Genomic DNA, 27,768 nt, shown 5'->3' with positions numbered 1-27,768 from the left:
GTAAATGACGACAGTAATAACCGGTTATGATTATTACTGAACCGATACCAAATTGTCCGCGTCTGCATCGCAGTGCACCGAAGAAACAATTAATTTTGACACCCCTACTGGTCTCCGTTAAACACTATACTATGATATGAAGTGGTTTTCTTTAAATATAGTTGTAAAAATATGCTAATAAACTTTAGGATGGTTCAAAACCTTTTTACTATAAACTACTATTGTATTTTAGTTTAATTACTGGTGTGTGGGACCGGTGCAGTGCTGTGAAACAGTAGAAATGGATGTAATCGACGCCTAATCTCTCGCTATACACTGTACTAACCCATGAGAGTGTTTAAACTTTTAAATCAATATTTGATGAAGTCACGTGGGTGTAGGTGAAGATAAAGCTTCGAACGTCACTGATCACGTGAAGATGGCAAAACGAATCAAGCTCTGGTACACTGCTTCACTGCGAGATTTATCTTTTTTTGATACATGCTTCGAAGCCTCGACGCACAACGTCACAACACTATTGGAGATTGTAATGTGTTTTTTGTCATAGACCAGGGCTGCTTAACCCTGTTCCTGGAGTTCAACCTTCCTGCAGATTTCAGTTGCAACCCCTATCAAACACACCTGCCTGTAATAATCAAGTGCTGTTTCGGTCATAATTAATTGGTTCAGGTTGGTTTGATCAGGGTTGGAGATTAACTCTGCTGGAAGGCAGATCTACAGATCAGGGTTGAACAACCTTTCTAATGCCGAGTTCAGACTGCATGATTTTCAAAGTAGTCGTGTCACAGATGTTTTCACACTGCATGACTATCTGGGCTTGCGTTTCGTCGCTGCTTTGTTTACACTGCAAGATGGATCGGCGACAGGGACATTCACATTGCATGACTTTACTATAGGAAGAATCGCCGACAACTTCGTCCAAACTATGTCACACAACTAAAAACACGTCGTATATCTTTTGTTATGTTGGACTATTTCTCACTTGCCTCAGTCCACCCCAATTAAATAATCGGTCAGGAGTCAATTAATCAAAATCAATGAATTTATTTATCGAGCATAAGTGAATAAAGCGAAGATCAGGATCCTGGGCTTTTGAAGAACCGTCAGCCAAGCAGTCTGGATGTCCAAAAGCTCTCGAACTCTTTCGACTCCCTCCTTTTATCCATCAGCAGCGTTCAATCTTTTTGGCCACTCCTCTGATCAGTTACCCCCAATCTCTATTGTTGCCATCAGCTGTTTTCAGGCAGAATCATCTCTCAAAAGTCTGTGGTCTGCACACAGAGATACCTCTGCACACAGAAACAAAAGGGCAAGTGAAAGTATCACTCCTCCTTGACATACTTGACACTACTGACATCTGGGGTGCAGCAAGCAACTGTAGCAAAAAATCATCAAAGCACAGCTGAGCATCATAACTTCCTTATAGAGATATCAGGATAATATTAATTTTATTAAAGCATCATACATCACTGTCATGTTCACCAGCGAACAACCACCAGATGTCGCTGGTAAACACTCGCTCATAAAACTACATATCTGCCTTCTTCTGGACTACATATGCATACATGCACTTCTCCTAGACACTCACACCTGCTCACTCATCCAGCTTGATTACATTTGCACACCTGAGGACTTTCAGAGACTGATTAACACACACTATTTAAGCCACACATTCACCCCTTCAGTTTGCCGAGTCTTGTTTATCTGTAAGGTGACATTACAACGCGTTATCCTGGTCTTGTTTTTCCGTGTTTTGTTCTTAGCCCTGTTTATCCTTGTCATCCTGTTTAGCCGCCTGCCTTACGACCTATTGCCTGTTTACTGACTACGATTCTGGATTGTCTACATATATCTGTTTGCTCCCGTATTGACCACTGCTTGCCTGACTGTGAATAAAACCTGCATATTGGATCCTACCTTCTGTTGTTGGTGTCACTCCCCGGTGTTACAATCACACATACACAGAGAGCAGTATAAAAATGCTGCATCTACCACATCTGCTTTTCCTCCTAGTCCTGTCTATGAACTCTTGACCTGTGTATGCACCCATCTAGGGGAAGCCCTTTAGCAGATCTGTCTCCAGCCAGCACCCACACACAGCTCTTGTGGTTTTAGCAGTTAGTTAGAAACGCATTATAACAGGGGTTAAGTAGAAGTACGCTATATCAGGAGACATCGTCATATCTGACAAAAACACATATTGTAAATAATGAATAGTGAGGCAAATGGGAGTATATTCCTCCAATAGCGAAAATATATCAAAAGAAAAGAGTGATTAGTAAGACAATAAAGCAATATTTTCCTCATCTGCTCCAGTTCTCTTTTCTATGTAGAATAGTCACACATCACAGCTGCAACCCAGACAGGGACTTTCTGCAAGACTTGTCTGTTACAGATTTAGTTATTTGACATTATAGGTGTAGTGGGATCACCTGGTGTTATCACAAGTGATTTTTCTATTAGCCAGTCGTATAACTCTTGGGTGTGTATATAAGGGAGGATTTGGGTGTGTGTTGTGTACTGAAGCACCGCTTGTGCGTCACTACCGGAGTCCCGCTGGTCCCGCCTCTGCCCCTTCCGTTCCTGCAGGTAGACATTGTTTTGCTTTCCCTTTAGCGTCGGGTTGCGTAGTGGTTTTTAACTGGCTGTATTTAATTTCTTAGCATCTGCGGATAAGATTGGCTGTAGCCTGTGTTGCTGTCACCCCAGCTGGATCGCTTTTTTAATTCCTGGGCTGTGTTTTAATCTACAACTGCGTCCGTGAGTGCGGGTTGCTAAGTGGCTTGCAAACTAGAGGTATGTACGTTACGCTTTTAATAATTATGCGCCGATCTGTCCAGCGACTTAATGTCTTGTCCTTTTTAGGAAGAATAACTGCGTGTGGGCACGCCGAGGGAGCAACATTAGTGATATTGCTGCTTTTTACAGACCGCTGCTTTACAGACCACTGCTTTCTAGACTGCTGCTTTATATTGCTGCTTTATAAACTGCTGCTTCATACTGCCGCTTTACAGACCACTGCTTTCTTTTTAAACCACTATTGATCGCTGATTTGATACGGCTGCATATTGCTACTTGGAGTCCGTTTGCTGTGTGCTTCTCTTTCTGATGCCGGATTAATGTGCGAGCCTCAACGTAAAGATGCCTACTATAGTGCTGTGAATAACAGACTCAAATTGCCTTCACCTGGAGTACTTGCACACGAGTAGTAGCCAATACATTTTTAGTGCGTGGATTTATTTTGTGCTTTCTGGGTTTCATTTTCTTTTTGTACCTAATTCATTGTTTGATTTGTGCTTCCTGTGGGAAGTTTATTCTTTTTGAGTTAATTGATTTATTATTAATATTACTGTTTTTTTGAGTTTCCATTGCAAGGAGATTTTTATGAATCTCTCTTGGGGAATTTCTGTGTTCTTTTGTGTGAGATTGTGACTTTACAATTATTAATTGTAATTTATGTTTTGTAGGAGCTGAGGCTTCCAGGCAGGCAGTTAGTTGTCCATCGTGCGGTGGTGGGATACGACACTGAGTGCAGTGTGTGTGTTGTGTGCTCACGTATGCTTGTGTGCGTGTGTGTGGTGCACTTGCGGTAAGACCATTTGTAATTTTGTAGAGTTTGGTGCTACGTAACTAGCTTACCTGCCACTGGTAAGCCTCTACTCCTCCTGTCGTTGTTATTGTGTGTTATGTGATTGTGCGGCTACTATCAGCTATCAAGCTTTTTAAAAGTGATTTATATTGGATAATTAAGGAAAATAAAGTATTTTTGTATTTTTGGTATTCACGTCTCATGCCTTTTCTTCACACAAAGAACCTGTGTTAATTTCCCTGTGATCAGGGTGGCGTAGTCAGCTTTAATTTAGTTATTTTTTCTCCCAACTTACCGCTCCGCTACATAGGGGTGGAAAGTTCCTGTCTCATTCTAAGGTCAAACAGAATGTCTCATCATATCACTGCGTGGACTCATTAGATTATCATGGTTCAAGCAAACACATATACATATGCAAAATAAGCATGAGCACATGTATATAATTCAAAAGAAGCATTAGACTGTAATTTTATTCCTTCAGTTATTAACTACATAATGAGAAAGAAGCCTTTAATGGGGTAGAACATGTACATATTTGCTCACCTGGGTTTAAAGGGAATTAGCCATTTCTCCTCAACGTTGATAATAAACTCATTTCTTTCTGTATGAAACGTCAAACAGACACGGTTGCTCCTGAGTCCTGTCAAACCTCCACTAGTTTTTCCTCCATTTCGTGGGTCCAAATAAACCGAAAATGAGCCTACCGCTGGCCTGCAGCAGGTACACACACACACACACACAAGTGAAAGCTGCTCTCTTATTGGCTGTAGACGATCGCTGATGTTATTTTCAGTCAAAACTCAATTCACACGGCATGATTTGAATCGCCGACAGCTCCAGATATTCAGCACACCAAATATCTCACAGGCATCGGCGACTCATCGACAATTCTCTCAGATCGCGTCTTTGACAGTTCATACTGTGTGATTGTCACTCACGTGCACGAGCAGCGATTTGCCTGTGATTTCAGGCATTTATCGGCGATTTCTCAAAACCTGAGACACTAGGCATTAGGTGCTTCTCAATTCCTATTTGTGCATCCTTGTTTCCTCTCCTTGCTTCCTTTCCTCCCGTCTTAGCTCCACTCCTTCAGGATTTGAGGGAAAGATGCAAGATGTGAGGACAGAAGTTGAATGAAGTGACATGATATCTTCACTTCCTTTAGTGTCACTTCAACATGTTGTCATTTAATGAACACTTAACATCACTTATTTAGCTTGAACATCAAGATTCTTTAATATTACAGATATTTATTTGCACTGTAATAGTTTTAACCTCCACAAACCATACCATTTGTCTGTAATTTTTGTTTTAATTATGATTATGAATTATTCCCTTCTAGTGTTTTATGTGTCCCTTTAATTTTGCCTGGCCTGGGTTTAGTACTCTGGACTGACTGTAGGATTGATGATGTTTTCCTGACTGTCCTGACTCTTGTCTGTTCTCTTGGATCGTGTTTTTGGTTTTACTCTTTACATTATTGTTTGCTCCTGTGTTGAGCTCTGCCTGCTTTGACGACTCTTAAATAAAAAAATCTGCATTTAGAGCAATGGAGGTTCAGAAGTTAGCTTACTCTCAGCGCTAGGAGGGCATGCGCCTAATGAAACATATATCAGAGTAATTGTCAGTTCATTCTGCTGTGACGACCTCTGATAAATCTAGGATTAAGCTGAAAGAGAGTATTATTTTTACCCTAAATTTTAATTCACTTCACTGCCATCATGTGGTTAAAGAGATGAAGTGCACTTTACTGCCCAATATGAAGTGCTCATTACAGCAGCTGAAGACTAAAGGTCAATCTGAAAACACACACAGTCATCATAATTATTAATAAATCAATGTTTATTGTGTGATATATGACACTACAACACAACAGACATTAGTAGGTTACTCCAGCAAACACAGTTCAGTCAAATTCAGTCACTTTAATATAATTATTTACAGAATGATTTGAGCTAAAAACACTGCTCATCTGTACAAATCATCAGTTCAGTCTGTTCATCCTCCAGTGAATAAGACACTAATTAACAATAATGAGGGAGAAATATGAAGGTTATATGAATATTATATATGAATGCATTTCTTTATATATGAAATGATGATTTTCTCCTGAAATGCATTTCCAGAACAAACACACTCTGTACAATAAACACACACATCAGCAAATAAGCCTGAAAATCAGATGTTGACGTCCTCTAATGATGAGCAAAATCTGTGAATCAGCAGAACTCAAGCAGTCTCTGATCATCATCAACAGCATCGAGCCAATGTTGTTTATTTGACTGAGCTGTAAATCACATCCTCACATCTGCAGACAAATGAGAAACTTTAAGCACTGAACATGTTTTATAAGGGTCTCAGTGTTTAATTGGGGTTGAGATGAATGTTTTGTCACCTGTTGGCATCAGACGGACGCTGCATCTCCATCTTCTGATGTTCTTCAGTCTTCATGTCTTTGTTCTTGAAGTGATGAACACTGGCGTATTGAAGATCCTCCACATCTCCTGCTTGTGCTCTGCTGGAGTGTTTGGGTTCCAATGAAGTAATTGTGGTATAAAGATCCTCGCTCTGATTGGCTGATACTAGTGAATACACTGCACTGTCATTGGCTGAAGCTGTTTCTGCTGATCTGCCAATGGAATTCTGCTGTGGTTTAATCAAATATCACAGAAATATAATCAGTCCTGCTTTTAATATCATCAGCAAGATTTAATAACTCTTGTATTATTAAATGTCATAATATTAATATCATGAGCAGTTGTCCTGACCTGATTTTGTCTGGTATCTGCAGCTCCACCGTCTCTCCTCTTCTTCTTCCTGAAGAAACATTTTTGTTATTAAGTATTGAAAAGTAATTTATTAACATTTAATTCTTAATAATGCCTCAGCTTCAGTAATTTCTGTATTCATGTTCATTTTTGAAACAGCCTTTCAATGCAGGAGAGCTGCTTAAGATTCACTCACCATATGAACACAATAATGATGATGAAGATGATGATGAAGATCAATCCTCCACATCCCGCCACAGCCCCAGTAAGTGTGAGCAGAGCAGATCTCTGAACCCCTGAAACAAGACGCTGATGAAGATCATTTGACAGCAGAGACAGAAGAAACTGAAAGAGTGTCTGTTTCTAGAAAATACCTTCAGTGACTGAAACAGACTCTGATCTCTGACAGCCATATTTATTCTCAGCCTCACAGTAGTATCGGCCACTATCTAGTGCACTAAAACTCTGTCCAGATCCAACAGCTGAGCTTTGATTCTCCTTAAACCAGGTGAAGTTCACAGCAGGAGGGTTTGAGTCGCTGCTGCAGCTCAGAGTCACTGAATCTCCAGACACTATTACAGCAGATCCACTGACGGACACTGAGACGCTCTTTGGAGGATCTGAAAAATAATAACCATGTATTGACAATAAAAATGTAATGCAAGTAAAAGTCAATTAATAAAAACAGAGAATATATAATATAAAAACTATCTATACTGGATATTTGATACTACATCAATTCAAGAAATTAAATAAAAGATGAAAATCTAAACCAGTGAACAGTAAATAAACCAGCATCACCGCAACAAGGGTGTCAAAGCACAAATACAACGAATGATGATAAAACTGACTTAATATTGGATTATCTTGAATAAATCAAGTCTCTAATAATAACAAACAAATGTCATGTGGTCTGTATAACAAATCAAAGAGGTATTTAATATATAATCATAATTATGCTTATGTGATACATTTCTACTATTAATCAGTCTATTTATACTCACATTCAACACTGAGATAAACAGGTGGAGAGTTCAGATGTTCATTTCCTCTTGCAGCACATCTATATTCTCCAGCATCAGAGCGACTGACTGACTGCAGGTGAAGCTGATTATTCAGTGTTTCTCCAGTTAATCTCTCTGTGTTTCTGTACCAGATGAATGTAGTGTCTTCAGGCAGAGAGCAGCTGCTTTTACAGCTCAGAGTGACTGAATCTCCCTCTTTTACACATTGTTTTGTCTCCACCTGCAGGCCTGACAGAGAAATTACAACTTGTAAATGTAAACAGTAAATGTCCATGCAAATAGTATTTTTACTAAATTGAACATCAAATTGAAGTAGTTCAGATAGCATGTAATGCCATAAACACATGATGTTGCTGTTGTTCAGACGGCTGATACACTCCTGTAACATAAAGAGCTGTTGTGTTCATGGAGACCTGAATAAAGTCCTGATCTCAGTTTATTTACCTGTGACATCAAGACGAGCTCCAGGAATCACAGTCCATCTATTATTCTGTGTATTTGTGATTCTGCAGTAGTAGATGTGTTTATCAGCTTCTGTTACTGCAGTCAAATTGATGCTGAAAGTGTCTTTATCTTCACTGACACACTGAATTCCTCCTCTTTTGTCTGGATCTGTACACAGGTCTGGAGGTTCTTCAGCAGTTACAGCAGGTTTGGTTGAGACAGATTGCATGAGCTGATAACCATAAACAGAATATATTGAAGTACAGGATATTTTCACTGTTGACCCCTTTAATGCACAAACATATGAAGGGCTGTAATTCACTCCTGAATCCCACAGACCATCAACCCCTGAAACACAGACATGAGGAAAACTGATCAGGCTATCAGCAAAAACAAAATCACAGAAATCTTTTGTTTTTCTCTCAAATATTTAAAACACACAAGATATCAGTTTGAGGAAAGCTTTACATGTTCACTCAAATGCAATTTAAGAAACTCCACATGTGAGATATTTCACTGATGTTCTTGTTTATACTCACGTCCTACTTTGACATAAACAGCAGGAGATTTCAGATGTTCATTTCCTCCTACAGCACACTGATAATCTCCAGCATCAGAGCCTCTGACTGACCACAGATGAAGCTGATTCTTTGTTCTGATTCCTTTATTTATTGTCTTTGTGTTTCTGTACCAGATGAATGTAGTTTCTTCAGGCAGAGAGCAGCTGCTTTTACAGCTCAGAGTCACTGAATCTCCCACTACAACAGTCTGCTGTGTCTCCACCTGCAGGTCTGACAGAGAAATGACAGCAGTTCATTGGTTTATCATTCTGTTTATGTTCTGAACCTTCTTTCTTCTCCAGAATACTTTTCATTTATGAACATTTCTTGTTTTGTAGAGAGCTGTCATAATATAATGTCATAAAAATGAATATATAAACAAACATAAAAGCAATCACATATTTAACAAGGTTTAGTGAAATGGAGAGTATAGTTTTTTATTAGGTAAAAATTTATAGAAGCTTAGTAACATAAAATCCAACTGGTGGCTGGCTTTGACTTTGCTTCATTTTACGCTGTCAAAATAAGAGTTCCATATACAGTACATATTAAGTTTAATATAAACTTTGATGAACTAAAAAAACAAGGGAGGGAAATACACTCATGGAATTTACATGACAGCTAGAACACATTGGAGTTTGAGGCTCACAGTATGGTCATTTCCATGTACTGAACTCTTATTATTTGACTAGGTATTTCCAGATTTTCTTTAAAGGGCACCTTTAAATCAGCTTTGCTTTTGTTCTTATGTTTATATGAGTGAATCTGAATCTGAACAGCAGCCTGAGAACAATCAAGAATGTTCATTTTTAATTCATATTTCACATTTCCTGATTGGTTTTTGGCTTTCCTAAATGGTGCACTTGTATTTTTTATGATCATAAACAAACCCTCCTGAACACTTGGCATATTTCATTAAAATTCATCATTTTTAGTCTCTTTTGCAATGTTTTATAAAGCAAAGTTCACTATTCTTCTGGACTGGATCTGGACTCTGAATCTGGACTTAATTTATTCATGTTTTTGTTAAGAAACATGAAGATCCACAGCAAATACAGAAAGATTATAAAGTGTTGGCTGTGTGTGTTTCTGATAGTTCTGCTCCTACCTGTGACGTCCAGCTGAACTCCAGGAATCCCCGTCCATTTTCCACCCTCAGCATCAGTAGTGAATCTGCAGTAGTAGATGTGTTTATCAGCTTCTGTTACTGCAGTCAAAGTGATGCTGGAAGTGTCTTTATCTGCTCTGACACACTGAACTCTTCCTGTTTTATCAGGGTCTGAACACAGGTTTGGTGTTTCTCCATTAGTTACAGCAGTTTTGGTCCAGTAGACTGATCTGAGCTGATGATCATGAGGATATTTTACAGTACAGGATATTTTCACTGTTGATCCCTTTAATGCACAAACAGATGAAGAGCTGTAACTCACTCCCCAATCCTGCTGACCATCAGACCCTGAAACACAGACATGCACAAAACAAACATTTATAAACTAGTTTAAAAGTAGATTACAGGCTTCTCTTTGAGTAAAGCATATACACAATCCATCCCATACGTTTATGTCCAGTGAAATGCATCTCATCAAATGCATCCTTTCATATTCACATTAATATCTCACTTAAAATATTAACAGCAGCTACTCTAATTCTCTTTTTCAACCTAGACTCATCATGGATACGTACCACAGTATGCATTTCTGTAGATTATATTTGCAAATCCGCCAGAGGCCATATGTGTGCGCTTTTTCAGATCTCAAATTTCTCTTACAAATGCCAATAATAATACATTAAGATGTATAATATAAATAAACCGCATATACGTCACCTCTTTGAAAAGTACACATTATTGTATAACTGCAGGTTGACTATCTATATACTGTCCACCCTATACACAGCACACTAACTCTTGCTGATTTTGATTGTGCAGTAATAGTGTGCACGTTTGTGAAGCTGCTTTAGAATGATCATTATTGTGAAAAGCGTTAAACAAACAAACTTTTAAAATTGATTTGAAATTTGTTTTTAAATTGTTTTAAAATTTAATCACTTTTGACCTTTTTTATTGTCTCTGTCAGTAAAACACTGCTGTCGGTTTCTGAGACACAAAGTGTGAAGAGCTCAGTCAGCTTCTCAAGAGTGTTAAAGTTTGTCTGTAGTGACTGTAGTGAAAACTCACCCGCAGTCATGATCACTAAGATCAGAGGAAGAGATGCTCTGAAAGACCTCAACATAGTGACTTCTGCAATCCTACAAATGACAAATATGACAGTATGAGCATCATCTCTACACAACAGCACAAACTCTATTGTGTGAACAGACTGTAGATGGAGAACAGGATCATCTCTGACATGATCTGACTTTACTAAACACACTAGTAAAGCAAACACATGATCATAATCCAGCATGAACAGAACTTTCTAATAATCTGTGGGGAAATAAAGTATTGTAAGTGTCCTTTGATTCTTCAGTTTGAGTGAGGAGAAACTACGTCATCTAGAATCTCACCTGGAGGCTGAGCGGCCCTGACCACAACATCTGTATTTATAACAGTTATTGAGCTTCTGTAACTCCTCAAATCAACATTCAGCAGATGCCTTCATACAGATATCAGTCGTGGATCAACAGAATTATTTTAATGCTGAAATGCTCTTACCGTGCTGCAGTGTCTCAGTGTCGACGCTTAAATAAGATCCTCAGCAGGTCAAGCGGTCACACGAGCACATGTTTTCACACTTTACAAATGGGCTGTTGAATATTTGTCTTTCTCTTCCTGTGTCTGTATGAGATCTTCTTAAAAACACCAGAACATCTCCTGCAGTCGCTCTCATCTACAGATGTCAAACAGCAGAATTCACTATTGTTCAGTGTTTGAGAGGGAAAATGTGAAAACACAATTAGTTTGGAGACAGAACTGAGTAAAACACTTTAAATGAGTGTCTGAGCATCACCTGATGAAGCTTTGCAGCTCCTAGTGTCACTTCCTCTTGTTTGCACAAACTCTATTCACTCATGAAGTGTTGACATGACATACGACACACTTAACCACATTCATATCCATCAGTGGACATTAAAGTGGGCGTTTAAGTGTGTCAGAGGCCGTTTCAGACAGACAACACAAGAGCTCTGCTGAAAGATTAAAATACTTCCTTAACACTAATAACTAAATGTTTGAATATCTCAGAAATTGTGAAATTATGATTAATTTTATTTTTACCTTAAACTTTAGTTAAACTTTAATCATCTTGTGGACAAAAAGATCAAGTGTGTTTTTTGTTGAGTGTCAGTTTCTGTGTGGAGTTTGCATGTTCTTGTGGGTTTTCGGGTGCTCCAGTCAACACGCTTTATAGGGGGACTGGGTGACATAAATTGGCTGAAGTGTGTGTGTGTGTGTGTGTGTGTGATAAAATAAGGGACTAAGGAAAATTTATAAGTAAATGAATGAAATTAGGACAGTCAGAGGCGTCACAAAGAATTCTGGGACCCTTTGGGATTTAAACTTTGGATTTAAATGGTCAACTCTACTTGTCCACTTCTCTGAATATGATATTAGTATATTTTACATTAATAAACACATTTTAGTCACTTATCTCACTTTAAACAGCTGCAGCTTCTCTGTTCTCGCCGTTGCTCGTTTTAATGGAGATTATTTTGGAGAGAAGTCAAATTTTCTGTTGTGGTGGGCGGAGCTACGAGTCACAGATGGTAATCTTATTGGTGTTTAAACATCTAAAGTCGTTAAAACTCGTTTGATTGGCCATATTTTATCATATTGCGTAAGGAAAATTGGGAATTTGAATCAATTTATTATCTGTTAACTGTTAATCAATATTTATTATAGTTATTAGAGTAAAAATCAATTTCATTATTGTAAATGTTCACTTCTGAAAAAACTCTAAAGCATGCACATCCCTCTTAACTGGGTGCTCAGCCAAAAAAAAAAAAAATGCGAAAAGTGCAAATTAAATGTTAATCAAAGGCGGCAACACCAAGGCTCCAAAAATATGATCTTAATAAATTGCTGTTGCAACGCGAAGCTTTCTGGATTTTCACTTTTGACACATTGTCTCTAAAAGGTTTAAAAGAGGAGTTTGACATTCGTCCTTTTCTTTAATAATCTTTGAATAAGTCTATAATATTTAATTAGTTTCCCAGAGATGAGTTGCGGCTGGAGGGGCATCCGCTGCGTGGAAGTGTGCGGGATGAGTTGGCGGTTCATTCCGCTGGGGTGGCCCCAGATTAATAAAGAGACTAAGCCGAAAAGAAAATGAATGAATGAAGGTTTAATTAGGGGTTTGGTTTAAAGGTTTTTTGGCTATATTTTGTTGTATAGTCTGGTGTCTCCTGGTATATATATATATTTTTTTTCTTTATTATAATTTGTGATGTAATATTATGGTTTATTTATTTATTTATATTCTTTTGGAATTTGACTTGAAATATCTAAGCCTTAGGCTATATATGAATGTATATGCATGTAATTATATGTATATATGTATATGTGTATTTGAATGATTGTGTGTGTATGCATATGCATGTATGTATATGTGGACATATATGCGAGAGGATATCATGTGACTCGGAAGTGTACAAAAAGGAGCACCTGATTGTGATGAACATTGTCTAATGAAGAGTCGGGTGGCTTGAAACGTTACACGCTTTGTGTCAGCCTTTTTAATTTATTAAATGTTCACTTCTGGCCTTTTATCACATTTTATTAAACCGATAACTGTTTGGGCACTAGAGGGCAATCTGAAAACACACATAAAATACAGTTACTGTGTCATTAAATACACACAAAGAAATGTTTATAATGAAATCAGACACTATACAATATAAAAAATACAGTATAAATATGTCAACAGCACTTTAATAGTAACAGTTACAGATTGCATTAAGATGAAAACAATGCTCAGTGGTTAAAATTCTTAGAAAGCTTAAATTAAATCTTTGAATTCACAAGTGAAGCAGACAATAATTAAGAAAAATGAGAACAATACTGCAGTTGCTAGCCTGAATATCTGAAATGCTGTTTTTATCCTAAACTGTGTTTGCATAAGCAGAAGAATCCTACTGTGTGAATAAAGTCTAATATGTGTTTATGAGCAGTCAGATGTTGATGAGCTCTAATGATGATCAGTTTCTGAGGAGCTTCAGTATTTGCCTGTATATGAGCAGTAATACAGTGAGGAGAGTTTAATGTGGATCTGCTGAAGCTCCTGCTACATGTAGAGTCTCATATTCAGAAGATCTGGACTGAAGCTCAAGAGCCGTGTAGGTCTCATCATCAGGAGCTCTGGAGCCGACAGACTGTGAGAGAAACACATGAACACATCAGCCTGTGTTTATCTGGATCTGATCAATCTGACTGGAAAAGTGTTGCAGACATTTACTGACTGGGATTGTGCTGTAAACGTTAGCAGATCTTCTGGACGCTGGATCCAGAGCTGTGTACGTATCATCAGTGGAGTCAGCGCTCTATAGAGAAACATTTCTACACTTATACTGCATCACACACACACACACACACATCTGTGTTTATAATTCAGTGTAAACACACAAGCATATTGAACTGCAGCTGTAGATGGAGGAGTGTGTTTCTCACCTGCTTTTGCTCCACAGCTTCACTTCCAGCTGCTCTCCTCCTCTTCACACTGAAATCACAGAGGAAACTAATTACATGTTTGAAACAGAGTCCATTTGTGTTACATTTAAGACGTTTCTACTAGTAAATTGACTAAGATTGTGTGCAGACAAACTCTACTCACCATATGAACACAATAATGAAGATGATGATGATGATCAATCCTCCACATCCCGCCACAACCCCAGTAAGTGTGAGCAGAGCAGATCTCTGAACCCCTGAAACAAGACGCTGATGAAGATCCTTTGACAGCAGAGACAGAAGAAACTGAAAGAGTGTCTGTTTCTAGAGAATACCTTCAGTGACTGAAACAGACTCTGATCTCTGAGAGCCATATTTATTTTCAGCCTCACAGTAGTATCGGCCACTGTGACTGGAGTTAAAGCTGGAGATGCTGAAACTCTGTCCAGATCCAACAGGTGAGCTTTGACTCTCCTTAAACCAGGTGAAGTTCACAGCAGGAGGGTTTGAGTCGCTGCTGCAGCTCAGAGTCACTGAATCTCCAGACACTATTACAGCAGATCCATTTATAAATACTGAGACATTCCTGGGAGGATCTGAAACAAATGATGTACTGACAAAATCCATTTCAACATCAAAAGTAAAAATTAAATGATTAAGAACAGAAACTAAATACTTTTTTTCTAAATTAGAAAGATTTAAATTTGTTAATCCAGTGAACAGTAAATTAAACAGCAGCACATTTACAGACTTACTGAAGCAACATAAGATTCAATAATACATTTTATTTAATATTGCATTATAATGAATAAATCAAGTCCCTAACACTTACAAACATACATGTCATACAATTATATTTTACTATTATTAGTCAGTCAGTTTATACTCACATTCTACATTAAGATAAACAGGTGGAGATTTCAGATGTTCATTTCCTCTTGCAGCACATCTATATTCTCCAGCATCAGAGCGACTGACTGACTGCAGCTGAAGCTGATTATTCAGTGTTTCTCCAGTTAATCTCTCTGTGTTTCTGTACCAGATGAATGTAGTTTCTTCAGGCAGAGAGCAGCTGCTTTTACAGCTCAGAGTGACTGAATCTCCCTCTTTTACACATTGTTTTGTCTCCACCTGCAGGTCTGACAGAGAAATTACAACTTGTAAATGTAAACAGTAAATGTCCATGCAAATAGTATTTTTACTAAATTGAACATCAAATTGAAGTAGTTCAGATAGCATGTAATGCCATAAACACATGATGTTGCTGTTGTTCAGACGGCTGATACACTCCTGTAACATAAAGAGCTGCTGTGTTCATGGAGACCTGAATAAAGTCCTGATCTCAGTTTATTTACCTGTGACATCAAGACGAGCTCCAGGAATCACAGTCCATCTAAACTGTGTATCTGTGATTCTGCAGTAGTAGATGTGTTTATCAGCTTCTGTTACTGCAGTCAAAGTGATGCTGAAAGTGTCTTTATCTTCTCTGACACACTGAATTCCTCCTCTTTTGTCTGGATCTGTACACAGGTCTGGAGGTTCTTCAGCAGTTACTGGTTTGGTTGAGACAGATTGCATAAGCTGATAACCATAGTCAGAATATGTTAAAGTACAGGATATTTTCACTGTTGATCCCTTTAATGCACAAACATATGAAGGGCTGTAATTCACTCCTGAATCCAGCAGACCATAAACCCCTGAAACACAGACATGAGGAAAACTGATCAGGCTTTCAGCAAAAACAAAATCACAGAAATCTTTTGTTTTTCTCTCAAATATTGAAAACACACAAAAGATATCAGTTTGAGGAAAGCTTTACATGTTCACTCAAATTAATTTAAGAAACTCCACATGTGAGATATTTCACTCATCTTCTTGTTTATACTCACATTGTACTTTGACATAAACAGCAGGAGATTTCAGATGTTCATTTCCTTCTACAGCACACTGATAATCTCCAGCATCATAATAGCTGACTGACTGCAGCTGAAGCTGATTCTCTGTTCTGATTCCTTTATTTATTGTCTCTGTGTTTCTGTACCAGATGAATGTAGTTTCTTCAGGCAGAGAGCAGCTGCTTTTACAGCTCAGAGTCACTGAATCTCCCTTTGCAACAGTCTGCTGTGTCTCCACCTGCAGGTCTGACAGAGAAATGACAGCAGTTCATTGGTTTATCATTCTGTTTATGTTCTGAACCTTCTTTCTTCTCCAGAATACTTTTCATTTATGAACATTTCTTGTTTTGTAGAGAGCTGTCATAATATAATGTCATAAAAATGAATATATAAACAAACATAAAACCAATCACATATTTAACAAGGTTTAGTGAAATGGAGAGTATAGTTTTTTATTAGGTACAAATGCAAAAAAAAATTCATAGAAGCTTAGTAACATAAAATCCAACTGGTGGTGGCTTTGACTTTGCTTCATTTTACGCTGTCAAAATAAGAGTTCCACATACAGTACATAGTAAGTTTAATATAAACTTTGATGAACATAAAAACTAGAGAGGGAAATACACTCATGGAATTTACATGACAGCTAGAACACATTGGAGTTTGAGGCTCACAGTATGGTCATTTCCATGTACTGAACTCTTATTATTTGACTATACCTAGGTATTTCCAGATTTTCTGTAAAGGGCACCTTTAAATCAGCTTTGCTTTTGTTCTTATGTTTATATGAGTGAATCTGAATCTGAACAGCAGCCTGAGAACAATCAAGAATGTTTATTTTTAATTCATATTTCACATTTCCTGACTGGTTTTTGGCTTTTCTAAATGGTGCACTTGTATTTTTTATGATCATAAACAAACCCTCCTGAACACTTGGCATATTTCATTAAAATTCATCATTTTTAGTCTCTTTTGCAATGTTTTATTAAGCAAAGTTCACTATTCTTCTGGACTGGATCTGGACTCTGAATCTGGAATCTGGACTTAATTTATTCAGGTTTTTGTTAAGAAACATGAAGATCCACAGCAAATACAGAAAGATTATAAAGTGTTGGCTGTGTGTGTTTCTGATAGTTCTGCTTCTACCTGTGACGTCCAGCTGAACTCCAGGAATCCCCGTCCATTTTCCAGCCTCAACATCAGTAGTGAATCTGCAGTAGTAGATGTGTTTATCAGCTTCTGTTACTGCAGTCAAAGTGATGCTGGAAGTGTCTTTATCTGCTCTGACACACTGAACTCTTCCTGTTTTATCAGGGTCTGAACACAGGTCTGGTGCTTCTCCATCAGTTACAGCAGGTTTGGTCCAGTAGACTGATCTGAGCTGATGATCATGAGGATATTTTACAGTACAGGATATTTTCACTGTTGATCCCTTTAATGCACAAACAGATGAAGAGCTGTAATTCACTCCCCAATCCTGCTGACCATCACACCCTGAAACACAGACATGCACAAAACAAACATTTATAAACTAGTTTAAAAGTAGATTAAAGGCTTCTCTTTGAGTAAAGCATATACACAATCCATCCCATACGTTTTTGTCCAGTGAAATGCATCTCATCAAATGCATCCTTTCATATTCACATTAATATCTCACTTAAAATATTAACAGCAGCTACACCAATTCTCTTTTTCAACCCAGACTCATCATGGATACGTACCACGGTATGCATTTCTGTAGATTGCAAAGTACGTCCATAGGAGGACTTTTTTTTGCAGTTTTTGTTTTTGCAAATCCGCCAGAGGCCGTATGTGTGTGCTTTTTCAGATCTCAAATTTCTTTTACAAATGCCAATAATAATACATTAAGATGTATAATATAAATAAATATGAAGGTAATTCAGTTGCATAACTCGAGAGCTTGCAAATGTAAATGTGAGCACTTGTAATAATAATATTTGTATGTGTAGGTTGAAATGTACACTTACAGCTCTGATGTGAACAGCTGAATCCCTCGATTTGCACACACACACAACAATCCACACACTTGTGTTTTAAATTGGAAGTTGCAGATTAATAGTTGTGTATTTGTAAAATGTCATTTAAAAATACAAAATGACAGACACACGTGTGCACGGCAAATTTGATTGCATCTTATCTCTACAACCACAGGTCGGCACTCACAACCTCTCAGTTTCGTCAGTACAACTACAAATCTCCCGCGCTCTGACTTTTGCTACACATCTCCCGCGATCTCTGTAGCAGAACCCATCTGTGCACTTGCAAATGCAGAGGCGTGAGCAGCGCGGGGCGGGGGAGGGGCGGGGCAGGTGTAAAGCTGTTTGATTGGCTGATGCCTGACCAATGAACAATGCCAGCAGCCAACAGGACTGAGGTGCAAAAGAATCATTTCCCACGATTATTTTATTATTTAGGGTTTATTTCAACTCTTTTCTGAAGAGATTCTTGTTAAAAATCATTAATTTTGCGGAAATGTACATACCAGTAAAAGAGCAGCAAAGCCAGTTTATTGGCTAGAGCCAGCCAATGAGATGGGGCGTTTCTGTTTGTCAGGACACAGGGCAGCTCACGTTGTTGGAGGCCTCGAGCAATCAGAGGGTAAGTTATGATTTTTAATAATTATCTATATGTTCAATACTGTTAGCTAAGCTAAGAACTGTGCTAGGTGCTTCTCTAGTTTTTTTTTTATATATAAGAAACAGTTATGAGTTATGTAGGAGTTGCTTTCTATCATGTTATATCGTTCTAAAGATACAATTCAACCCACATGAAATAAGTTGTAATAGTATTTATAGTAAATAATATTACGTTTTTGAACCATACTAACTATAGTAAACTGTATTATACTGTATATACTGCAGTATCTACAACTTTGTTAATGAATGCAACAGCACACTGTAATATTAACTAGCATGAACTTTAATAAATTGAAGTGTATATATATATATATATATATATATATATATATATATATATATATATATATATATATATAGCTTAAATTTGATAAGATTGAAATATAGCTATCTGTTTAAAACTAAACATTCTAATGTCATTTATTATGCAAATATCAAGTTGAAACAAATCTGTTAAGAACACATATTTATATGTAAAACCTAATACATTTTAAAGCAGTTTCATTTCTTTCTGATTTATACATCTACATCCATTACATCTGATTTAGGTCCACAACTTGCATCCTTCAACATGATATGTGTGTTCAAAGGAAGAGCAACTAGGTGAGGGAGACAGTGTCCATCGCTCGGCTGAGGGTCCACTTTGAGCATCTCATCTGCCGGGTTAAGCAACATAAGCTGAACAGTCATCATCTCTCTCTATTACAGCGAGCATCAACCAGCTTTACACAATGGCTTGCTTTTTGCCCATTACTAAAGGTTTGAGCAAAGGATTAAAGAGGAGATAACATTTGATGGGTAATGATGAAGTTGGATTTACCACCTCCATCTCATTATGAACAAGGAAAAACCCTGAAATATTTCAATACAAGTAACTAGACATTTGCACTGCACTTATTTGCACTGTAAATTTTATTTGACAAATTAATGTTAAACATTTCCCTTACAGCACAGGTGTCAAACTCAGTTCCTGGAGGGCTGCAGCTTTGCAAAGTTTAGTTCTAACCCTAATTAAACACACCTGATCAAACTTCAGGTTTGTTTGAAACTTTCACTTAAGTGTGTTGAAGCAGGGTTGAAACTAAAAATGTGCAGGGTTACGGCCCTCCAGGAACTAAGTTTGACAGCCCTACTTTACAGTAAAGTGTAAAAATACTACATTAAACAATTATCAAAATAAAAGTTGTGTGTTGGTGAGTGTGTGTTTTGTTCAAATCTGTAGTCATCTTGGCAGGTAAAAAGAGAAAACAAATGGTCGGCTTCCTCTTGAATGATCTGAATCAATGAAGTGTTTGTAGATGAGCTGGATCATCATGTCATCTTTAGCATAAATAACATCCTATTCAAGCTATGCAGCTTCTCTGAGTTCCTCATCGACTTGAAACATGCTGATCTCTCCTGTCACTCCATCCTTACAGGAAACTGAGAAATAACCTATTGTTAGTAACTTTCATAATTAAAAAAGTGATATAAAGAACACACTGTACACAAACATGTAAATAGATAGATGGATAGATAGCCATGATGCAGGTTATTATAACAAAAACCGGTATAATCAGTGAGAAACTGAAACGCCTAGTGTTATTTTTAATTGCTATTAATGTGTGTGTAAATATACTTTAATTTATTAAAGTTTATGCTAGTTAATACTACAGTGTGCTGTTGCATTCATTAACAAAGTTGTAGATACTGCAGTATATACAGTATAATACAGTTTACTATAGTTAGTATGGTTCAAAAACGTAATATTATTTACTATAAATACTATTACAACTTATTTCATGTGGGTTGAATTGTATCTTTAGAACGATATAACATGATAGAAAGCAACTCCTACATAACTCATAACTGTTTCTTATATAAAAAAAAAACAAACTAGAGAAGCACCTAGCACAGTCCTTAGCTTAGCTAACAGTATTGAACATATAGATAATTATTAAAAATCATAACTTACCCTCTGATTGCTCGAGGCCTCCAACAACGTGAGCTGCCCTGTGTCCTGACAAACAGAAACGCCCCATCTCATTGGCTGGCTCTAGCCAATAAACTGGCTTTGCTGCTCTTTTACTGGTATGTACATTTCCGCAAAATTAATGATTTTTAACAAGAATCTCTTCAGAAAAGAGTTGAAATAAACCCTAAATAATAAAATAATCGTGGGAAATGATTCTTTTGCACCTCAGTGCTGTTGGCTGCTGGCATTGTTCATTGGTCAGGCATCAGCCAATCAAACAGCTTTACACCTGCCCCGCCCCTCCCCCGCCCCGCGCTGCTCACGCCTCTGCATTTGCAAGTGCACAGATGGGTTCTGCTACAGAGATCGCGGGAGATGTGTAGCAAAAGTCAGAGCGCGGGAGATTTGTAGTTGTACTGACGAAACTGAGAGGTTGTGAGTGCCGACCTGTGGTTGTAGAGATAAGATGCAATCAAATTTGCCGTGCACACGTGTGTCTGTCATTTTGTATTTGTAAATGACATTTTACAAATACACAACTATTAATCTGCAACTTCCAATTTAAAACACAAGTGTGTGGATTGTTGTGTGTGTGTGTGCAAATCGAGGGATTCAGCTGTTCACATCAGAGCTGTAAGTGTACATTTCAACCTACACATACAAATATTATTATTACAAGTGCTCACATTTACATTTGCAAGCTCTCGAGTTACGCAACTGATTTACCTTCATAAATAAACCGCATATACGTCACCTCTTTGAAAAGTACACATTATTGTATAACTGCAGGTTGACTCTATATACTGTCCACCCTATACACAGCACACTAACTCTTGCTGATTTTGATTGTGAAGTAATAGTGTGCACGTTTGTGAAGCTGCTTTAGAATGATCATTATTGTGAAAAGCGTTAAACAAACAAACTTTTACAATTGATTTGAATTTTTTTTTTTGTGTCAGTTTTTAAATTGTTTTAAAATTTAATCACTTTTGACCTTTTTCATTGTCTCTGTCAGTAAGACACTGCTGTGGGTTTCTGACACACAAAGTGTGAAGAGCTCAGTCAGCTTCTCAAGAGTGTTCAAGTTTGTCTATAGTGACTGTAGTGGAAACTCACCCGCAGTCATGATCACTAAGATCAGAGGAAGAGATGCTCTGAAAGACCTCAACATAGTGACTTCTGCAATCCTACAAATGACAAATATGACAGTATGAGCATCATCTCTACACAACAGCACAAACTCTATTGTGTGAACAGACTGTAGATGGAGAACATGATCATCTCTGACATGATCTGACTTTGTTCTTTGTTTTTGATTTTATATTTGGATTCCGACTCTGCTTTAGTGATCAAGAGCGAGAGACACAGAATCAACATCCTGACCAAACCAAACACACACAATCACCACTAAACACCCTGTTTTCACCGCAGCACACAACTAAATAAACCCACACACACTAATAATAATCTAATAATCTGTGGGGAAATAAAGTATTTGAAGTGTTGTTTGATTCTTCAGTTTGATTCACGTCTCATTAGTCTCCAGTACTGCAGAGTTTTGATAAAGCTGGTCTTCCTGTAGTTTTGGAGAAACTCTTAAAGCTGGACTGGTTTGTTCAGATGTGTTTGATTGGGGTTTGAGAGAAACTCTGCAGGACTGAGACTCTTCAGGACCAATCTTGTCTCTCTGTACTGAACGTGTCAGCTGAGCTTCAGAACAGATCAGCATTTGCAGAAACTCTTGTTGTTTTGAGGAGGAACTAAATCATCTAGAATCTCACCTGGAGCCTGAGCGGCCCTGACCACAACATCTGTATTTATAACAGTTATTGATCTTCTGTAACTCCTCAAATCAACATTCAGCAGATGCTTTCATACAGATATCAGTCGCGGATGAACAGAATTATTTTAATGTATAAATGCTCTTACCGTGCTGCAGTGTCTCAGTGTCGACGCTCAAATGAGATCCTCAGCAGCTCAAGCGGTCAAGCAGTTTTCACACTTTACAAATGGGCTGTTAAATATTTGTCTTTCTCTTCCTGGGTCTGTATAAGATCATCTTAAAAACACCAGAACATCTCCTGCAGTCGCTCTCATCTACAGATGTTAAACAGCAGAATTCACTATTGTTCAGTGTTTGAGAGAGAAAATGTGAAAACACAATTAGTTTGGAGACAGAACTGAGTAAAACACTTTAAATGAGTGTCTGAGCATCACCTGATGAAGCTTTGCAGCTCTTAGTGTCACTTCCTCTTGTTTGCACAAACTCTTTTCACTCATGAAGTGTTAACATGACATACGACACACTTAACCACATTCATATCCATCAGTGGACCTTAATGTGGGTGTTTATGTGGATCAGAGGCCGTTTCTGACAGACAACACAAGTGCTCCAGACCCATAACAGATAAAAAAATTTCTTATATACTAATAACTTTGGTCGGTATTTCAATTGCTGACTGGGCCAGGAGGAGTTTGCATGTTCTCCCGTGCTGTCATGCTGTCATGAATATTAGCTGAGAGATGACTATTTCACCTGACTCACTAGAGGGCACTCCAGTTATATGTACACTCCACCAATCACTCAAACTACACATCCCATCATGCATTGTGCCAATCAACCATCTACAGCTGTTATAAATCTGGACACTGATTACACAGCTGCAGGACATACACACTCTATTTAAGCACCACACTTACACACCTTCATTGTTAGCTCAGGGCAAAATGTGGAGGAGCTGAACACTCATCGCCAGCTTTGCTCGGAGAACTGAAGCTCTGAGGTGGATGGGTCACTTCCAGAGTCCCCAATAATAAATAGACATACAGATCCATCACCCAAGTGCACGAGAAGTACAGTAGGTGGTGGTAATACTCCGAAGGAGTGAACGGCCAATAAACGAAAAAGAAAACCTTCATTGTTGGAGATTAGTGATGGTGAAATGAAGCTTTCTGAACCAGTGAAGCGCTCGACTCAATTGTATTGGGAAAAGGTTCGTTACTCGAAGCTTTCTAAATCAGAGCTCGATGAGGACCTCTGCTGGTTAAAGTGTGGGAAAGCACTGTGTTGCATTACAGTAATGTTAAATGTTCACAGCTGACCAACTCAATCATGTAGTAATACAACAACAGTAATATAAACAAATTACTCAATTACTGTAGTTTTTACACATAAGATATATTACATTACACCACCAAAGACTGTAGTAAAATCCAAGATATTCAAAATATTTTACATTTATCATATTCCAACTTGTCCAGTTACAAGCGGGGATCAAACCGGCGATTCCTTCATGGGAGGCGAATGCTCTAAGGAGGAAGCGATGAGAGTTCAGGCTGCTCTCACCAGCTGGTCTCTAAAGCTGTGAACTTACACTAGTCTCACGGTTCGGTTCGGTTACGATTATCATGCCATCGATTCGGTTCAATTCGATATTTCGGTGCATCACGGTGCATTGACGGTGCTTTCCATACACAGTTTTATATTTTCTTCACAGCAGCATTTCTTGTATTAAAATGTATGAATATATTTATATTTATATTTGTAATACAATTTTGTCATTTAATACAAACAGTCAGAGATATAAACTGTACCTTTAAACAAAACAAGCATTTAGCAAATAATATAAACAAATATAAATATCCAGCTCACTTTCTGATCCTTGTCTAGCTCTCTTGCACCTCTTTGATTGGTCACACCCTCAAAAAAAAAAAAACAGTTGCTATTGGCTCTTGCGCGCTGCGTTCTTCACAGATGAGTGATACTGATAAGCGTCAGTGGCGATCTCACAGTTGATGTATGATAGACATGGTGGAGAAAACTCTGCAGACACGCGCTCGTTTCTGTATGCAAAAGTAACGCTGTAAAACAGCCAAGAGAAGAAAAGCCACGCTAGCAGGTCAAATGGGCCACTGTGTGTGTGTGAGAAAGAGAGAGAGAGCGAGAGAGAGAAATGGAGTAGGCTACTTTCATTCTCTCGATCTCAGTGAAATAGGGGCTTTTGTTGTATATATCAGTGAAAGACTGATCCAGCAAACACACACAGTGAAATTGTGCACAGTTTATGAATGTTAAGTAGTTAAAGCGCTGTAAATACTCACGATCGCCTCCCTTGCGACAGAGCGCATATGAGGTAAATGACAACAGTAATAACCGGTTATGATTATTACTGAACCGATACCGAATTGTCCGCGTCTGCATCGCAGTGCACCGAAGAAACGATTAATTTTGACACCCCTACTGGTCTCCGTTAAACACTATACTATGATATGAAGTGGTTTTCTTTAAAGATAGTTGTAAAAAATATGCTAATAAACGTTAGGATGGTTTAAAACCTTTTTACTATAAACTACTATTGTATTTTAGTTTTATTACTGGTGTGTGGGACCGGTGCAGTGCTTTGAAACAGTAGAAATGTATGTAATCGACGCCTAATCTCTCGCTATACACTGTACTAACCCATGAGAGTGTTTAAACTTTTAAATCAATATTTGATGAAGTCACGTGGGTATATGTGAAGATAAAGCTTCAGACGTCACTGATCACGTGAAGATGGCAAAACGAATCAAGCTTCGGTACACAGCTTCTCTGCAAGATGTATCTTTTTTGATACATGCTTCGAAGTCTCGAGGCACAACGTCACAACACTATTGGAGATTGTAATGTGTTTTTTGTCATAGACCAGGGCTGCTTAACCCTGTTCCTGAAGTTCAACCTTCCTGCAGATTTCAGTTGCAACCCCTATCAAACACACCTGCCTGTAATAATCAAGTGCTGTTTCGGTCATAATTAATTGGTTCAGGTGTGTTTGATCAGGGTTGGAGATTAAGTCTGTTGGAAGGCAGATCTACAGGAACAGGGTTGAGCAACCTTTCTAATGCAGAGTTCAGACTGCATGATTTTCAAAGTAGTCGTGTCACAGATGTTTTCACACTGCATGACTATCTGGGCTTGCGTTTCGTCGCTGCTTTGTTTACTGCAAGATGGATCGGTGACAGGGACATTCACATTGCATGACTTTACTATAGGAAGAATCGCCGACAACTTCGTCCAAACTATGTCACACAACTAAAAACACGTCGTATATCTTTTGTTATGTTGGACTATTTCTCACTTGCCTTAGTCCACCCCAATTCAATAATCGGTCAGGAGTCAATTAATCAAAATCAATGAATTTATTTATCGAGCATAAGTGAATAAAGCGAAGATCAGGATCCTGGGCTTTTGAAGAACCGTCAGCCAAGCATTCTGGATGTCCAAAAGCTCTCGAACTCTTTCGCCTCCCTCCTTTTATCCATCAGCAGCGTTCAATCTTTTTGGCCACTCCTCTGATCAGTTACCCCCAATCTCTATTGTTGCCATCAGATGTTTTCAGGCAGAATCATCTCTCAAAAGTCTGTGGTCTGCACACAGAGATACCTCTGCACACAGAAACAAAAGGGCAAGTGAAAGTATCACTCCTCCTTGACATACTTGACACTACTGACATCTGGGGTGCAGCAAGCAACTGTAGCAAAAAATCATCAAAGCACAGCTGAGCATCATAACTTCCTTATAGAGATATCAGGATAATATTAATTTTATTAACGCCTCATACATCACGCATACACAGAGAGCAGTATAAAAATGCTGCATCTACCAAATCTGCTTTTCCTCCTAGTCCTGTCTATGAACTCTTGACCTGTGTATGCACCCATCTAGGGGAAGCCCCTCTGCAGATCTGTCTCCAGCCAGCACCCACACACAGCTCTTGTGGTTTTAGCAGTTAGTTAGAAACGCATTATAACAGGGGTTAAGTAGAAGTACGCTATATCAGGAGACATCGTCATATCTGACAAAAACACATATTGTAAATAATGAATAGTGAGGCAAATGGGAGTATATTCCTCCAATAGCGAAAATATATCAAAAGAAAAGAGTGATTAGTAAGACAATAAAGCAATATTTTCCTCATCTGCTCCAGTTCTCTTTTCTATGTAGAATAGTCACACATCACAGCTGCAACCCAGACAGGGACTTTCTGCAAGACTTGTCTGTTACAGATTTCGTTATTTGACATTATAGGTGTAGTGGGATCACCTGGTGTTATCACAAGTGATTTTTCTATTAGCCAGTCGTATAACTCTTGGGTGTGTATATAAGGGAGGATTTGGGTGTGTGTTGTGTACTGAAGCACCGCTTGTGCGTCACTACCGGAGTCCCGCTGGTCCCGCCTCTGCCCCTTCCGTTCCTGCAGGTAGACATTGTTTTGCTTTCCCTTTAGCGTCGGGTTGCGTAGTGGTTTTTAACTGGCTGTATTTAATTTCTTAGCATCTGCGGATAAGATTGGCTGTAGCCTGTGTTGCTGTCACCCCAGCTGGATCGCTTTTTTAATTCCTGGGCTGTGTTTTAATCTACAACTGCGTCCGTGAGTGCGGGTTGCTAAGTGGCTTGCAAACTAGAGGTATGTACGTTACGCTTTTAATAATTATGCGCCGATCTGTCCAGCGACTTAATGTCTTGTCCTTTTTAGGAAGAATAACTGCGTGTGGGCACGCCGAGGGAGCAACATTAGTGATATTGCTGCTTTTTACAGACCGCTGCTTTACAGACCACTGCTTTCTAGACTGCTGCTTTATATTGCTGCTTTATAAACTGCTGCTTCATACTGCCGCTTTACAGACCACTGCTTTCTTTTTAAACCACTATTGATCGCTGATTTGATACGGCTGCATATTGCTACTTGGAGTCCGTTTGCTGTGTGCTTCTCTTTCTGATGCCGGATTAATGTGCGAGCCTCAACGTAAAGATGCCTACTATAGTGCTGTGAATAACAGACTCAAATTGCCTTCACCTGGAGTACTTGCACACGAGTAGTAGCCAATACATTTTTAGTGCGTGGATTTATTTTGTGCTTTCTGGGTTTCATTTTCTTTTTGTACCTAATTCATTGTTTGATTTGTGCTTCCTGTGGGAAGTTTATTCTTTTTGAGTTAATTGATTTATTATTAATATTACTGTTTTTTTGAGTTTCCATTGCAAGGAGATTTTTATGAATCTCTCTTGGGGAATTTCTGTGTTCTTTTGTGTGAGATTGTGACTTTACAATTATTAATTGTAATATATGTTTTGTAGGAGCTGAGGCTTCCAGGCAGGCAGTTAGTTGTCCATCGTGCGGTGGTGGGATACGACACTGAGTGCAGTGTGTGTGTGTTGTGTGCTCACGTATGCTTGTGTGCGTGTGTGGTGCACTTGCGGTAAGACCATTTGTAATTTTGTAGAGTTTGGTGCTACG

At 38.3% G+C, this 27,768-nt stretch overlaps 1 protein-coding gene and 2 long non-coding RNA genes across 8 annotated transcripts; all 3 read right to left on the bottom strand.

Annotated features, from left to right (window-relative positions):
- Positions 1-1,028: 1,028 nt before the first annotated feature.
- LOC147847040 (uncharacterized) lies at positions 1,029-2,062 on the bottom strand. Its single transcript, XR_015477250.1, has 2 exons — positions 1,962-2,062; positions 1,029-1,375 (listed from the first exon to the last, which is right to left on the bottom strand). It is a non-coding gene; the product is annotated as an uncharacterized LOC147847040 (long non-coding RNA).
- Positions 2,063-5,410: 3,348 nt separating this feature from the next.
- On the bottom strand, positions 5,411-22,774 carry LOC147847038 (B-cell receptor CD22-like). Of its 6 annotated transcripts, XM_087237937.1 has the most exons (14): positions 21,611-21,676; positions 17,030-17,377; positions 15,878-16,129; positions 15,344-15,685; positions 14,879-15,127; positions 9,495-9,842; positions 8,366-8,617; positions 7,827-8,174; positions 7,362-7,610; positions 6,732-6,977; positions 6,554-6,653; positions 6,358-6,406; positions 5,985-6,232; positions 5,411-5,897 (listed from the first exon to the last, which is right to left on the bottom strand). In XM_087237937.1, exons 1-14 carry the CDS (start codon positions 21,663-21,665, stop codon positions 5,864-5,866), a joined length of 3,120 nt encoding a protein of 1,039 aa, XP_087094063.1. In that variant the 5' UTR covers positions 21,666-21,676; the 3' UTR covers positions 5,411-5,863. The 6 variants fall into 6 exon arrangements, 5 of the variants coding, with proteins under 5 accessions (XP_087094063.1, XP_087094064.1, XP_087094066.1 ...); XM_087237938.1 differs by lacking the exons at positions 14,879-15,127; positions 15,344-15,685; positions 15,878-16,129; positions 17,030-17,377; positions 21,611-21,676 and adding exons at positions 10,563-10,633; positions 11,040-11,240; positions 11,335-11,362 and having other exon boundaries at positions 5,985-6,235; XM_087237940.1 differs by lacking the exons at positions 14,879-15,127; positions 15,344-15,685; positions 15,878-16,129; positions 17,030-17,377; positions 21,611-21,676 and adding exons at positions 10,563-10,633; positions 11,040-11,240; positions 11,335-11,362.
- On the bottom strand, positions 19,435-20,750 carry LOC147847039 (uncharacterized). Its single transcript, XR_015477260.1, has 2 exons — positions 20,495-20,750; positions 19,435-19,962 (listed from the first exon to the last, which is right to left on the bottom strand). It is a non-coding gene; the product is annotated as an uncharacterized LOC147847039 (long non-coding RNA).
- Positions 22,775-27,768: the final 4,994 nt, after the last annotated feature.

The sequence above is a fragment of the Danio rerio genome, chromosome 1 (genome assembly GCF_052040795.2).
Source record: "Danio rerio strain M-AB ecotype USA chromosome 1, GRCz13ab, whole genome shotgun sequence".
Classification (NCBI taxonomy): Eukaryota; Metazoa; Chordata; class Actinopteri; order Cypriniformes; family Danionidae; genus Danio; species Danio rerio.
This window is presented reverse-complemented; position numbering and strand designations above follow the sequence as displayed.